At 42.4% G+C, this 14889-nt stretch overlaps 1 protein-coding gene across 1 annotated transcript in view; it reads left to right on the top strand.

Moving 5' to 3' along the window:
- The window catches only part of MOCOS (molybdenum cofactor sulfurase), a 47679-nt gene that overhangs the window by 22083 nt on the left and 10707 nt on the right, over positions 1 to 14889 (top strand). The window contains exons 9-12 of the mRNA XM_069468451.1: positions 1352 to 1514; positions 6946 to 7024; positions 9753 to 9877; positions 13212 to 13317. Of these exons, the coding sequence (XP_069324552.1) occupies positions 1352 to 1514; positions 6946 to 7024; positions 9753 to 9877; positions 13212 to 13317 (473 nt within the window). The remainder of the gene's footprint in view (positions 1 to 1351; positions 1515 to 6945; positions 7025 to 9752; positions 9878 to 13211; positions 13318 to 14889) is intronic.

Genomic DNA, 14889 nt, shown 5'->3' with positions numbered 1-14889 from the left:
AGGATGTCATATTGCCTTTAGCTGTCATGTTTCCTTAAGCTCTTTTGGGCCATAATGGTTTCTCAGGCTTTGCTTGTTTTTGACAACTTCCCAGGTTTTGAGGAGTACTGGTGAGGTACTTTTTAGAATGTGCCTCACTTTAGGTTTGTCTGATGTCTTTCTCATGATTAGCTATCTATGTGTTTTTGGGGGAAGATGACCACAGATGTAAAGTGCCATTCTCATCATATCCTGTCAGGGCACATACCATCAACCTGACTTGTCACTGTTGACATTAACCTGGATCGCCTAGCTGAGGTAGCATTTGTCAGGCTTCTTCACTATGAAGTTTCTTCCCCACCTCCTTTCCATACTGTAGTTTTGGAAGCCAGTCACTAAGTGTAGGGCACACTTACAGAGTGAGGAATCATGCTCCACTTACTTGAAGGGGGAGTATTTACATATATAGTGGGAATTCTTCTGTATGAGAGTTTTTGTCTTTTCTCCCTAGTGTATATATTTAGTCAATAATTAATTTATGTACATCAACTCATGGATATTGACTTTATACTTTGGGTTATCATCCAATGCTATATTATTGTTATTATCTCAAACTCTCCCAGCTTGGCCATTACACATGTTTTCCATTGACTCCTGGATCCCTATGACACCCCCATCATTTTGTCTTTCAAGCCCTTCCTCACTTTTCTGGCACTACAAGATGCTCCTGGCTTGTCTTGCACATTCCCTGACCCAGCCCTAGAATCAACATTTTCTCCAAGGAGTCCCAGTTAGTTTTATTTGAAATGGTATTAAAAAGCAAGATCTGGGCACTGGTGTGATTTGTATTTTATCTTTGTAGAAATATAAAGAATTCAGGAAAACCTACACCCTTAAAATGGATCAACTCAGTGACCATTCTATTATAGACACAATTGTGCAAGAAATTTGTCTATGCTATTAGGATATGCCTGGACAGGCATCCAGTACTGCGGGAGGACACACAAAAGCAGGAGCAGCGGACACACAGCTGTGGGGAGGGGAGCTGGAGCTGGCTGGGGAGGAGGCTTGCTTCATACTGCAGGCTCTGTACTCTCTGAATGTCATGTGGTGCACGTGCATTACTGCTTAAAACACAGGTTGAAGTGGAGGAGGATGGAGTGTGGACCTGGTGCTGAATGGGAGGTATCCAGCTCCCACAGTGTCTCCTTGCATGGTCGTCTTGGTTTTAGTTTCTTCTCTTCCTCCCTTCCTTCCTATAAGCGTATGTGCTGAATTCATGGCGTCCATCTGTATTTGAGCAGCCACTGCGCAATGATGTGAAGATCATCATGAGGGCCCTAGCCTAAAAGACACCCACCTTTTTGTTTAGGTGACCAGGTGGCCTGTAGGAAACCAAGGGCTGCTGTATGACCAGAGCTGGATGGTTGTGAATCACAACGGCATTTGCCTGAATCAGAAGCAGGAGCCACGGCTCTGCCTGATCCAGCCCTTCATCGACCTGCAGCAAAAGATCATGGTCATCAAAGCCAAAGGTGGGAAGACTGCTTCATTTTCACAGAGCAGCTCTCAAGAGCAGCTTTCATACTCATATGAAAGTAAAATTTTCTTCTACCAAAAATTAAAATAATCCTAAAGTAAGTGAAATAGTGTCTAGGAGAGACAACAAAGAGTTTGTTCTCCTTTTGTTTTGGGAAATTCTGGGGAAAGGTAAAGATCTGACAGCCCAATCAGAAAGTAAAGAGGCATAAACTTTATATGAATTATATGATATCCTTTTTACTTATATCACTTTTGTTTTTTTCACTCATCATAGTATGTACTCCAGGCTTTACTTCTTCCTTGTTGATTTTTATTATGAATGATCTAACATATAGAAAGTATAGAGCAGCTCTGTCCAATAGAACTTTCTGTGATGATGGAACTGTTCACTACCTGCATTGTCCGATTTGGTAGCCACTGGTCACAAGTGGCTTTGAGCACTTGACATGTGGCTAGTGGGACACCAGAGCTGAATTTTAAATTTTATTTAATTTTAATTAATTTAAATAGCTACATGTTGACAGCACAGGTGTAGAGAATAATATAATACACAGTTACAGCATTCAGTTTTAACAAATCTTAACATTTGGCCACATTTCCTTCAGATCCTCCTCCTCTTCCTCTTCTCCTCCTCCTTTTTTCTTTTTTTTTTAAAGAAATTAAAAAACCATTACAGATATAGCTGAAATTCCTCGTGTACTTCTCCTAAGTCTCACTTTTCCTCCTTCCCCACCCTACCTACCATTTATAGAATGTTCCAGTTTTGCTCCTAACTTGTCGCTGTACTTTTGTGATATATCACATTTTCATATATTCATGATTGTGTTTCTTGGCTGTAAGTGTTCTATTCTGTTTCAGTGGTTTATTTTTCCTTGAATCAAGAGGACAGTGTTACTACTAGAGCTGTAGAATGAGTCTTGATATCTCATTCTTCCAAATTGTCTGGGCTAGTCTTGGCCTTTTTCTCCTATATGAATTTTAACACATGTACATATTTGTGTAGCTATTCCACAATCAAAACACAAAACAGTTTCATCACTCCCAGAAAACTCTGTCATGGTATTCCTTTGTAGTCTCCCCTGCCTTCACCCTTCACACCTGGCAACCAGAGATCTGTTCTCTGTCACTGTAGCTTTATCTTTTGGAGAATGTAATATTAATAGAACCATACAGTATGTGACCTTTTGAGATTGGCTTCTTTTTTTTTTTTTTTTTGAGACAGAGTCTCACTCTGTTGCCCAGGCTAGAGTGCCATGGCGTCAGCCTAGCTCACAGCAACCTCAAACTCCTGGGCTCAAGTGATCCTTCTGCCTCAGCCTCCCAAGTAGCTGGGACTACAGGCATGTGACACCATGCCTGGCTAATTTTTTCTATATGTTTTTGGTTGTCCAGCTAATTTCTTTCTATTTTTAGTAGAGACGGGGGGAGGGGAGCCTCACTCTTGCTCAGGCTGGTCTTGAACTCCTGACCTCGAACCATCCTCCCGCCTCGGCCTCCCAGAGTGCTAGGATTACAGGCGTGAGCCACCACCCCTGGCTAAGAGTCATCTATGTTGTAGCATGTTGCAGTGCTTCACTTTTTATTGGGGAATAATATTACATTGTATGGATTTGCCATATTTTCTTTATTCCTTGGTAGGTAATACATTGTTTCCTAAATTGTTGTCCATTTGTATATCTTTTTCAGAAAAATGTCTATTCAAATTCTTTGCCCGTTTTTAAATTGGTTATTTGTCTTTTTATTATTTAGTTGTAGGAGTTCTTCATATAATCTGGATACAAGTCCCTTGTCAGATCTGTGATTTGCAAATATTTTCTCCCATTCTGTGGATTATCTTTTCACCTTCCTGAAGGCTTCATTTTGCTTTTAACCTGCCTATATCATTTTATTTGAAGTAAGTTTTTTTGTATACAGCATATAACTAGCTCATGCTTTTTTATCCATTCTGACAATCTCTGTATTTTAGTTGGTGTGTCCTGTTGGGATTTTGATTGCAACATCATATAATTTGCAATCATATATTTGCAATTATATTTTGCAATCATAAGTTTGATTGTAAAGTCATTTATTAATTTTGGGAGAATTTACAACATATGATACTGCATCTTTTATCTGTAAATAATATTTCTTTCCATTTAAGACTTCTTTACTTCAAAATTTTAATAATATTTTCCAGAAAATTCCTACATGTTTTTTAGTATACAGTCGATCCTTTAACAACACAGGTTTTAACTGCATGATTCCACTTATACACAGATTTTCTTCCACTTCTCCACCCCTGACACAACAAGACCAGCCCCTCTTCTTCCTCCTCCTCCTCAGCCTACTCAACATGAAAACGATGAGGATGAAGACCTTATAATGATCAACTTTCACTTAATGAATAGTGAATATATTTTTTCTTTTAAGATTTCTGTAATAATTTTTCTTTTCTCTAGTTTACTTTATTGTAAAAATACAGCATATAATACATTTAACATACAAAATGTGTGTTAATTGACCATTTATGTTATTGGTAAAGCTTCTGGTCAACAGCAGGGTATTAGTTAAGTTTTTGGGGACTTAAAAGTTATATGCAGATTTTTGACTACGCATGGGGTTCTGTTTTGGGAAAGTCCCAGGACAGTATAGAAAAACCACTTCCGGCTGGGCGCGGTAGCTCACGCCTGTAATCCTAGCACTCTGGGAGGCCGAGGCGGGTGGATCGCTCAAGGTCAGGAGTTCGAGACCAGCCTGAGCAAGAGCGAGACCTCATCTCTACTAAAAATAGAAAGAAATTATATGGACAACTAAAAATCTATATAGAAAAAATTAGCCGGGCATAGTGGTGCATGCCTGTAGTCCCAGCTACTCGGGAGGCTGAGACAGTAGGATCCCTTAAGCCGAGGAGTCTGAGGTTGCTGTGAGCTAAGCCACGGCACTCACTCTAGCCTGGGCAACAAAGTGAGACTCTGTCTTAAAAAAAAAAAAAAGAAAAGAAAAACCACTTCCCAAAGTAAGAGGGAACTGAGAGATCGAAGAATGACTCCAGCAAGTCCAGCTTGGTGAGTTAGATGAGTTTATTAGCCGTTACTTACTAGGGCACTTCCTTCTGGGTGGTACAGGAATTTCTTCCACAGGAACGTCTTCCTAGCAAAATCCGCCTCTGCGCGCCCTGTGGTGTTGCTTTAAATCTCTTCACAATGAGAAATGCAAAGTTTTTACATTGTATCTTTGCTTGTTCACAGTGAAACAAATGCAGGCACAGTACTGTCATCAAACTGTATCATGCAACCCATGTTATGTTAATGATATTACAATTTTCCAATAGGTGGGGATTTTAGTATTACAATTAGCTAAAGGACACAGCAGGACAACCAAAACAGCTCTAAAGCAGTCAGGGCCAGTTGGAACTGGCCATTTCAGGGCAAGAAAGTGCTGAGACACCCAAGAAAGTACACCTTTCCCCAGCCCAGTAGTTATCTTGGTACCTGTCTAGTCTACTTTGTAACAATTTTGCTGAGCACTCTAGGCTAGCACGGTGTTTCTGTTATGCGGTAGGGAACCTGAACTGTCCCTTCAGGTGGGTGCCCGTAAAGCCTGCATTAGTCAAGTGTCAACTGTATAATAGTTTATTGGAGTATTTTGAATACTATGTATTTTTCTATTAAATGTTTTAATTGGTTATTAATGCCATATAGAAACACTATTGCTTTTTGTATATTGATGTTTCATCCAATAGCTTTTCTGATTTTCTGCTAGTTTTATTAGTTGGGCTTTAGAGTTTCATGCATGTTCTATGTAAATAGGCATATCATCTTTTAAAAAGTATTTTATTTTATTGTGGTAAGAACACTTAACATGAGATCTACCCTCTTAACAAATTTTTGTACAGTTGACTGTAGGTACAACGTCATACAGCAGATCTCTAGAGCTTATTCATCTTGTTTGACTGAAACTTTATGCCTGTTGAGTAGCAACTCCCCATTTCCCCCTCCCCTCAGGCCCTGGAAACCAGCATTCTGTTTTTTGAGTCTATGAATTTGACTATTTTATGTACCTCAGATAAGTGGAATCATACAGTATCTGTCTTATTTCACTCAACTTAATGTCCTCTAGGTTCGTCCGTGTTGTCACATATTGCAGAATTTCCTTCTTTTGAAAGATTGAATAGTATTCCATTATATGTAAATACCACAGTTACTTTATCCATCTGTTGATGGACATTTAGATTGTATCTACACCATGACTGTTGTAAATGGTGCTGTAAGGCACTTGGGAGTGCTGTCTCTTCAGTATCCTGATTTAAATTCTTTTGAATAAATATCCTGAAGTGAGATTGCTGGATCATATGATAGTTCTATTTTTAATTTTCTGAGGAAACTCAGTGCTATTTTTTATAGTGACTGCACCATTTTTCATACCCACCAACAGTGTGCAAGGGTTAAATTCCTTCATATCCTTGCTAACACTTGTAGTCTGTGTGTTTTTTTTTTTTATAATAGGCATCCTTACAATTGTGAAATGATATCTCATTTTGGTTTTAATTTGCCTTTCCCTGATGATTAGTGATGTTGAGCATTTTTTCATATACCTGTTGACCATTTGTATATCTTCTTTGGAGAAATGCTTTGGAGAAATGTCTATTCAAATCTGGTTATTAGGATGTTTATTTATGTATTTTTTACGATTGAGTTGTAGAAGTTCCTTGTATATTTTGGAGATTAACCTTTTTTTCAGATATATAGTTTGCAAATATTTTCTCCCATTCCATAGATTGTCTTTTTACTCTGTTGATTTTCTTTGCTGTGTAGAAGCTTTTTAGTTTGATATAATCCCATTTGCCCATTTTTGTTTTTGTTGTCTGTACTTTTGAGGTTTTATTAAGAAAATATTTGCCCAGACCAATGTCCTAAGCATTTCCCCTATATTTTCTTCTAGTATTTTCATAGATTTGGACCTACATTTAAGTCTTTAATCCATTTTAAGTTGATTTTTTTATATGGTGAAGGATAGTTTTATTTTTCTGCTTGTGGATATCCAGTTTTCCAGAACCGTTTATTGAAGAGACTATTCTTTCTCCATTGTATGTTTTTGGCATCTTTGTCAAAAAGGAGTTGGCTGTAAATGCACGGGTTTATTTCTGGGTTCTCCATTCAGGGTGGGGAACCTGCGGGCCTTGGGGCCACATGTGGCCTTCTGGATCCTTGAGTGCAGCCTTTTGACTGAATCCAAATCCTTTTAATAAAGGGATTTGTTCTGTGGAGTTTGGATTCGGTGGAGAGGCTGCACCTGGGGATCTGGAGGGCCACATGTGGCCTTGAGACTGCAGGTTCCCCACCCCTGGATGCTGTTTTGGTTACTATAGCTTTGTAGTGTATTTTGAAGTTGGGTAGTTGTTCTTTTTACATAACAATAAATTTGACTCTAACCTTCGTTCACTAGGGATGGAGCCTATAGAGGTGCCTCTTGAGGAAAACAGTGAACGGATTCAGATTTGCCAGAGCAAGGTCTGCGCTGACAGGTGAGACTCTGAAGCACATGAAAATCTCTTCCCCCTGGTGCTGGCGCACGGTGGAGGAGAGCGATGCTCTGTGGGATCCATCCTCTGCTGGCTCCAGGCTGCTGCTGCTTTCCCCCTTGCACGTTCCGCTCTACCCACACTGGCTTCTTGGTATTCTTCAAACCTACCAAGTATGTTCCCTCCCAAGTCTTTGCACTTACTGTTCCTGCTGCCTGGTATGCTCTTCCCCTTGTTATACCTCCACAGGGCTCATTCCCTTACCTCCGTCAGTCTCGCCTCCAACTGGCCTCTGTTCGAAAGCCCCGTTCTCAGAGGGCCACCTGCCCACGCTCAGAAATCAGCCCCTCTCTTTGCCCTGCTGTGTTGTCTCCTTCACTTTTATTGTTCCCAACATATTATATGTTTGTTTATTACTCTTCAGTCCCTCCCACTAGAATGCCTGTGTTGCTCCCCACAGAGCCTAGAACAGTGCTGGGTGCAGAGCAAGGGGCAGGAAGACAGGGTGGAGCAGTGGGAACAGCTTGGAGGCCACTGTAGCAGTCCAGAGGAGGCCCCTGGTGAGGGAGGAGACCTGATTCACATTTTGAAAACACTGGCTGGTGGGTGTAGAATAGTTGGAAGGGGGTAGGGTGCAAGTGGGAAGGCCAGCTAAGCACCTGTGTTAGCAACACAGGTGAGACAAGATGGAAGCTTGGACCAGGGTCAGGGAGAAAATCAGGTAGGGGTCAGATATGTATTCTGGAAATAGAATCACTTGAACTGCTGATGGATTGAATGAGGGTGTGACCCAAAGCTCGGCACTTGTCCTTGAGGCTGCATCAGAAGAATGAGAACCAATGGTTTGAGGAGAAGGAAAGAGAAGTTTATTGCTTTGCCAGGAAAAGAGGAAAATGATAGACTATCATCTCAAAATCCAAATTCCTGTACATAAGCAGAAATACAGAGCTTGTAAAGGGAGGGCCCTCAGTTCTAGGCTATTGTCGTTTAACGGCAGTTAATGATTCTAATCATCCTGTCTCTGCTGAAAACAAAGCCTGTGACCTCCGCCCACCTGGGAGGACCACCCAGACCTCCACTAGCCAGGTACCTGGCCTGGCCTGGGATGGAGCCACAGTTCAGTGGAGACATCTCCTGTAACACAAAGAAAGAAAGACATTCCCCTGTCCCTACTGACTACCTGCCCAAGGCAGGGATGCAGGTGTCAGTTCCCAAAAAGACTGGGGGAAGTTTTAAAGAGACAGAAAACATCTTCTGCTGGTTTTTTTTTTTTTTTTTTTTTTTTTTTGCAGTCTATTCCCTCTGTTCCATATTCCCCACTCTCAATCTTACGCTTCCCTACCCATGGGAGGAGGGGCAACTACGTTACAAGGAGGCTGAGGGTGAGGGGGTATCAAGATGTCCCTCAGGTTTCTAAAGTACAGCTTTCAGGTGATAACTTTTAAATTATGTACCATATTGTTATAGATTACATAATCTGAGTTGTTGATAAATCATCTGCTAAATTCCAGGAAATGTAAAGTAGGGCTGAATGTAATAGCATTCCTATTTTATTTCTCGATCGTACGTATAAATCCATTTATTGAATAAATCAACTGTCTGCATCCCTTGTTATTTAATCTGATCTGTACCTGAAAACATGTGGAATAGCACATTTTTCAACTGTGGGAATTTGTCCTGTCTTAAGTCCCAACCAATTTTCCCACCAAATACTAAAATAGTTAAGTATATGATAGTTCACTAAAGATTTACATATGATAAAAAGCTTTTAAAATGCTGATTGCCTACCAGTTAACACAATGAACTTGTTAGTGGCTAGGTCTGTGCTCAGTAGATACTGCATGGTGTCAAATCAGATTACATTTCCTTCTGCACTGCCATGAATATATCCTATACTATCATTCAGGTCATGAAATGACACATTAAATGCTGAAGCTACATTCAAATTGGATTTAAGTCATTAGTGCTCCTGGGTGCCAGGCAGAGGATCACTCTGGGACTATGAAGGTCTACATCCCAGGAAAGGGTACGAAGGTGACAGTGTGACGACCGTGCTCAGCATGTTGAGTGTCATGGACACTGGACCCCGTCCTGGAGGCCACAGAGTTGAGCACAGTTTACATCTTCTTGCCAGTACTGGTACTGATTTAACTGGTCTTTGCCACTTTAAACATTCAATATAGCACATTTTCAATTAGGGCAATGAATCTGGGGTAAGCAAATTTCTAGAGGATTCCAGAGTTTTTAAAGACTGGATCAATAAATGCAGTACATACATCTGTAACTTACGGGTATAGAGTTTGTTTTACATGTGCTCTGGCTGTGAGAGAAAATATTTCAATCAGGCCCATAGTGGAAAACCAGGACGCATTTCTAGATTCAAGGGTTTCTTTAAGCAAAATACCACTCTAGAAGGTCTCAAATTCTAAGCTTTGTGGTTCTCAATATCAATAATTAATATTTAAAACGTCTTTCAGGAGAAACTTCTAAAGCTTTTTATTTGATCTGAAAGCTTTGCATAAATCCCAGACGGAGGGCTCTCCCGTGACTAGGTGATCTCTGTGCAGCTTCCTAGGCACACCCGCAACTTTAGGCTGCCTTTCCCCAGGGCTCACGCAATGTTTTGTTTTATTTTATTTTGAAATCTAACTTTTTGCAACATAGATTCTTATTTAAACAAATACTCTCTAACAATTTATCCTCCTCTTTTTTTTTTTTTTTTTTTTGCCAGGGTAAATACTTACGATTGTGGAGAAAAAATTTCAAGCTGGTTGTCAAAGTTTTTTGGCCGTCCGTGTCATTTGATCAAACAAAGTCCCAACTTTCAAAGGAATGCAAAGAAGAAACATGGACAAGGTATTACATTTTGGGTTGGTTTTCAGGGGATAGGAACACTGGCTTACTCTTGGACACATCAAAAACAACTTATGAAATGGATTTGTAGGGCGACTTGTACAGAAAGTGGGGGTGTTCGTCCTTTGGCAGAAAGCTGCTGGGGTGGCCCCATGTCAGAGGACGAGTGGGCTCCAGGGTTCCCTTAAGGACGCCAAGGAGACTCTGAGCAAGCATTCAGCCTCCGTCCTGCACATTTAGAAACACACTTAACTTACTTTCATTAAATAAAAACATTAATATCTTGCTATGTCCTCAGCAAGGACCTGGAAGCAAGGAAACCTGGGTTTCTAGCTTTTAGTTCTATCACCAAATGGTAGTAGGACCTTGGCAAGTCTTTGAACCCCATTGTGTCTTAATTTCTGCAGACTTCAATTACTTAGATGTTTAAAAGTTTTCATAATTTTTCCCACCATAAGCCACTGTTAGAATGAAGTGAGGCCATAGAAAATAAAGTACCTTGAGTTGACAGTCCCATAGGTGCAGAAAAGATCATTTTCAGTTCTGTGCTCAAATGTCACCTTCTCAAGGAAGCCTGGCTTGACTGCCCTCTTTAGAACTGCAGCCTGTACCTGAACCTCTGCAGCAACTTTCCCTGCTTTATCTTTCTCTTCGGCACTTTCCACATCCTTCTGACTATGTATTCTGCTCATTTATTTTCTGTTCTATATCCCCTCTGCTAGACTGTAAGCTCCATGAGGACAGGCATTGTTGTCTGCTTTCTTCAGTGTTATCTTTCCATGCTTAGAACAATGCCTGGCATGTAGTAGTTGCTCAATAAATGCTAGGTGAATGAATCAGATGCTAGATGAATGAATGAATGAGTAGATCATTGTTACTTTACCGGTTTGTTCAGGGACGACCTAGCCTGGTGATCAGCTCCCAGACACACTGGCATGTAAATCTGAACAGCATTTTGACCATATAAGACTAATAACTGGGTCTAAGGACCTGTACTAGCTAGCCTATGAATCCCTGAAAATGCAAGATATAGAGAGAAGTCAAAGGATTATAATCTGCTTAGACTTCTTAAAGTTTTGATGATTTTCCATGTCATAAGCTGTTAAAGAATTTGAGTCATTATGTGATGGAGAAGGGGAATACATTTATGCTCATTTTATTGAGATTAGCTAGTGGGGTCTGGGCATGGGTAAGCTTAGAGACGTGATTGAAAGGGAGAGAGAAATGGGTCTTTCCATGGGTAGGGACATGCAAGGGGTGGGATTTGTCAGGACTGCTGCTACCCTTGTGAATTGTCATTCATGGCATCTGCTGCCTACTTGGGGTCTGGCTTGGCCCTCAGGACGCTGGCTGAGATAACAAAGACCTGGTCCTGGTCCTTTGGAGTCTCGGTTGGTGAGATGACTCGTTAGCAAACAGAAACACTACAACACAAGGAATGTAATAAAGGTCTGTGCAAAGGGCACCTGTGTGCAGGAGAGTTCTCTACGCCTGGAATGAGTCACAGAAGGCTTCAGGGAGGAGGTGAGTTTGGAGCTGCCTCGTAACAGGAGAGCAGGAGCTTTCCGGGCAGACAGAGGCAGGAAGATTACTCCGGAGCAGCATGGCAGGGCTTGGCATTCGTGGGCTCAGAGAAGGGTTTAGGAGGGTCGGATGTGAGCAGGGGAGTGATGGCAGGGAGCTGGGGAGAAGGAACGAGTGTGCTGCTGAGAAGTCGGTGCCTTTACCTTGTGGTTGCGGACTCACTGGAGAACTCTAAGTGGAGGAGTTTCATGACACCGCGCATGTTCCAAAGACACTCCTGACTTGGCGTAGGGTCTGCATCTGACTCATTTCTCATGAAATATATATGAACAAACTGTCTTTTAATGGTTAGAAATTTTATTTCTTTCCTTTTTCTTCAACTTGTATTTCCTTTCTGCTTCCTCAATAGAATCTTATCTTAGTGTTATATATTTTGTGCTTGGAAATCTTTCAGAGATCACCCTATCATACTTCCATGAAATAAGAATTTTTTAAAGAGTACCGTGATTGTAAGAAGTCTAAATGTTAGGAAATTTCTCCCAGATTGAGTTCTTATCATAGTTTTTAATAGTATATAGTTGATCAAAGTAACATAACCATATCATACATTTTGAAAAAATATAATATTGAGCACGATGAGAAAAGATGGTTGAAAATGAATCCCTTAATAAGATGGCTGGCTCCCCGCCATTGGTTCCCACATCCATGAATGACTGTCACTTACAGCCAAAATAACTGGTACCCAGCATTAGGTCTCTTATGAGAAACTTTAAATAAAGAGCTGGGGAAGGAAGGAGTTTGGATAATGCACCCCCACTCAAACCTTTCTTCTGAGGTACGTGAGGAAGCTCTGGGATCTAAGATTGAAATGCCTTTAATCATCTGTCACTTGACAACTTAATTAGGTTCTGCAGTTTTGTGGATAGCAAAGAATTGGAATCCATCTGACCTATGGGAGGATCATTCACCCTGGCTTTAGAGACTTCATTTTCTCAGCACAGACTCCAGGGTTTTGAATGGGGCTTTTGTTTTCCACCCCGGAGATCTTTAGCCCCCTGGGGCAGTGTGCCTTAGGAGACCTGTGGCCTTTCCTCTGTGAAGTGGGAGAAGGGTGTTTGTGGAGGGGCTAGGAGTGCACCTCCCTTCTCTGGAAGAGCCGTTTTCGCAAAGAGGATATACGCAAGTGCAGGATCTGGACTGCAGTTCTCTTAAAAGTATCCATTCTTGTGTGCAGACTTAGTTTGGAGACAGCTCACTAGGGCCTGGCCCACGGAAATCTTTTCGTCAACATCTTGGGTAGTGATAGTGATGATGAGCCCACCAAGGGGAGATGGAAGCCAGGTGACAGGCTGGCTATTTATTTCTAAAGTCAGTATCTCACACCTGCCCAAGGGCAAACATCCTTTCCCTGCTTAGATTCAGAAGATCTTCCTGGGCCTGTCACCCTCACCAAGGGCCTCTGCCCTGCCCCGTCCCTGGGAGGGGCGCACCTGGCTGCACCCCTCGGCCCATCCTGTGCTGGGTCTTGCCTCCCAGTCGTCTTTGCTGTAGCAATTTCACCTTAGCATTTTATTGTTGTTACATTTCTCCAGGTTATTTTAAACAGAGTATTCTAGGAACTCAGGGTTTTTTTTTTTCCCCCCCCCGCTGTTTTTGAGAGGTTTGAGTCATGCTTAGAACATTTTTATTATTGCCAGGGCATCATTTCTTGTAGAAATAGTCTCTACCTTTTTAAAAATGCATGTCCATGGAAACATGATTCATTTGCATTCCAAGAAAACAACTCTTCTTCTAAATGCTCCATCATTTTCAGATCAATGTCCTGGGACAACAGCCACCCTTTCTCTGGTGAATAAAGCACAGTATCTGCTGGTGAACACATCAAGCGTTTCGGAACTTCACCAGCAGTTAAACGCCAGGTGAGATCTCTTACCTTGGGAATAGCAGACAAGCATAGCCACTTGCTCCGGGGAGCAGGGGCCCGCTCCTGCCTGGGGAGTCGTGGAGTCCAGCCCCTACTCTACTTACACAGGAAAACTGAGGCCCTGAGAAGTCAGGGAGCCCTTCCAGCCAGTTTCCATTACTCTTTAACAGGGGTCTCTTTTATTTTCCAGTGGTCCTTCTTGACATCCTCAAGGTCCTTAGTGGAGAACCCTTAGCTCTTGTTTTTTAATCATTTCATTTCTTAACATTCGCTTTCATCGAATTGCCACTAACTTGACCCCGTTTCATTGTCTACCCTCCCGCTGTCCCCTGTCCCCTGGGAGTCCTGCCCTACTTCACACAGCCACTTCAAGGGCTGAAAAATGAGTGGCTATGAAAGCTTTTTAAGTTGCCATTGCAGGCTCGATTTATTTGTAAGATGCACCATTTGATGGAACTAGCGCCCCTGCCTACTCACTGCCACTCCCTGCTCCCCCAAGGGCCCTGGCGGTGTCAGGAGGTCACCTCCAGAAAGGCTATTGGCTGGGCCAACCCCCTCATTGTTCTTTAGAGCGAACTGAAGTCCCAAGGTTGGCAGGCAATTAGGGAAAATCACTCAGCTGTTATGCCAGAGCCGTGAGTGGGAAGGGGGCTTCTCATTTCTAGTCCACAGGCCAGGAAGGAGGGTGCTTACGTTACGAGCGTGTGAGCCATGGATCCTGTGACTCTAACGTGCCACGTGTTCATGTGCACACTTGCAAACATGTACAAATACAGTGAAATAAAAATGACCCACGGCCCCGTCTCCACCTCTACAGGGGTGGGCTGTTTGTAGTAATAATTCCTCTTTCTAGACATTAACGAAAACGTACAACAGTGTTCCTGTGCGGTGGCCCCGCTCACCCTCCTTGGGAGCAGAAGTGTGACCCAGCCATATGGTCCTTGGCTGTTCACTCAGTTCTCCCAGCACTGAGGGACCTTCCTCCTCAGGCACCCAAGCCCCGGAGAAAGTGGGTCTGCGGTTTTCTGGGGTTCTTGGTGTGGAAAGACAGGAGGCAGGGGCAGGCTTGCGGCAACCTCTGTTCCTACCAGGAGGAGCCACGTTCCCCACTGGCTGGTTTCAAGCAGGTGGTCCAAGGACAGAGGAATAACCCTGTGCCTAAAACAGGGTGAGGGTCCCAGGGGCTCCTGCTTGCTGGTTCCCTGTGCTCTATTTGCAAATTTGAGGGGCTCTATCGTGCATATGCTGACTACAATAGTTTTGAACATAAAACTTCCCCTTTTACAAAGCACAAAGGGAGGGCTTATAACCTGGGAAGAAAATCCAGAAGCAAAGGGTTTGAGGACTGCAAAGTGCCAACCCTTTCATTACAGACGAGGAAACTGCGGTCCTCATAGGTTACGGGAGCTGCACGTAGTTAGTGGCAAAGCTAGACTTGGTCATTCTGGTCCTTGGCTTTTCACACGCCATTTGCCATTCAAAGGAGATTGGAAAATAGCCTTGGGACCCCTTCTTCCCTGACCCCGGAGGCTTTAAGTTCTGTCTCCAGGGCAAATTCTAACCATGC

The sequence above is a fragment of the Eulemur rufifrons genome, chromosome 5 (genome assembly GCF_041146395.1).
Source record: "Eulemur rufifrons isolate Redbay chromosome 5, OSU_ERuf_1, whole genome shotgun sequence".
Classification (NCBI taxonomy): domain Eukaryota; kingdom Metazoa; phylum Chordata; class Mammalia; order Primates; family Lemuridae; genus Eulemur; species Eulemur rufifrons.
The sequence above is the reverse complement of the archived record's forward strand: the minus strand, read 5'-3'. Positions and strand labels throughout refer to the sequence as shown.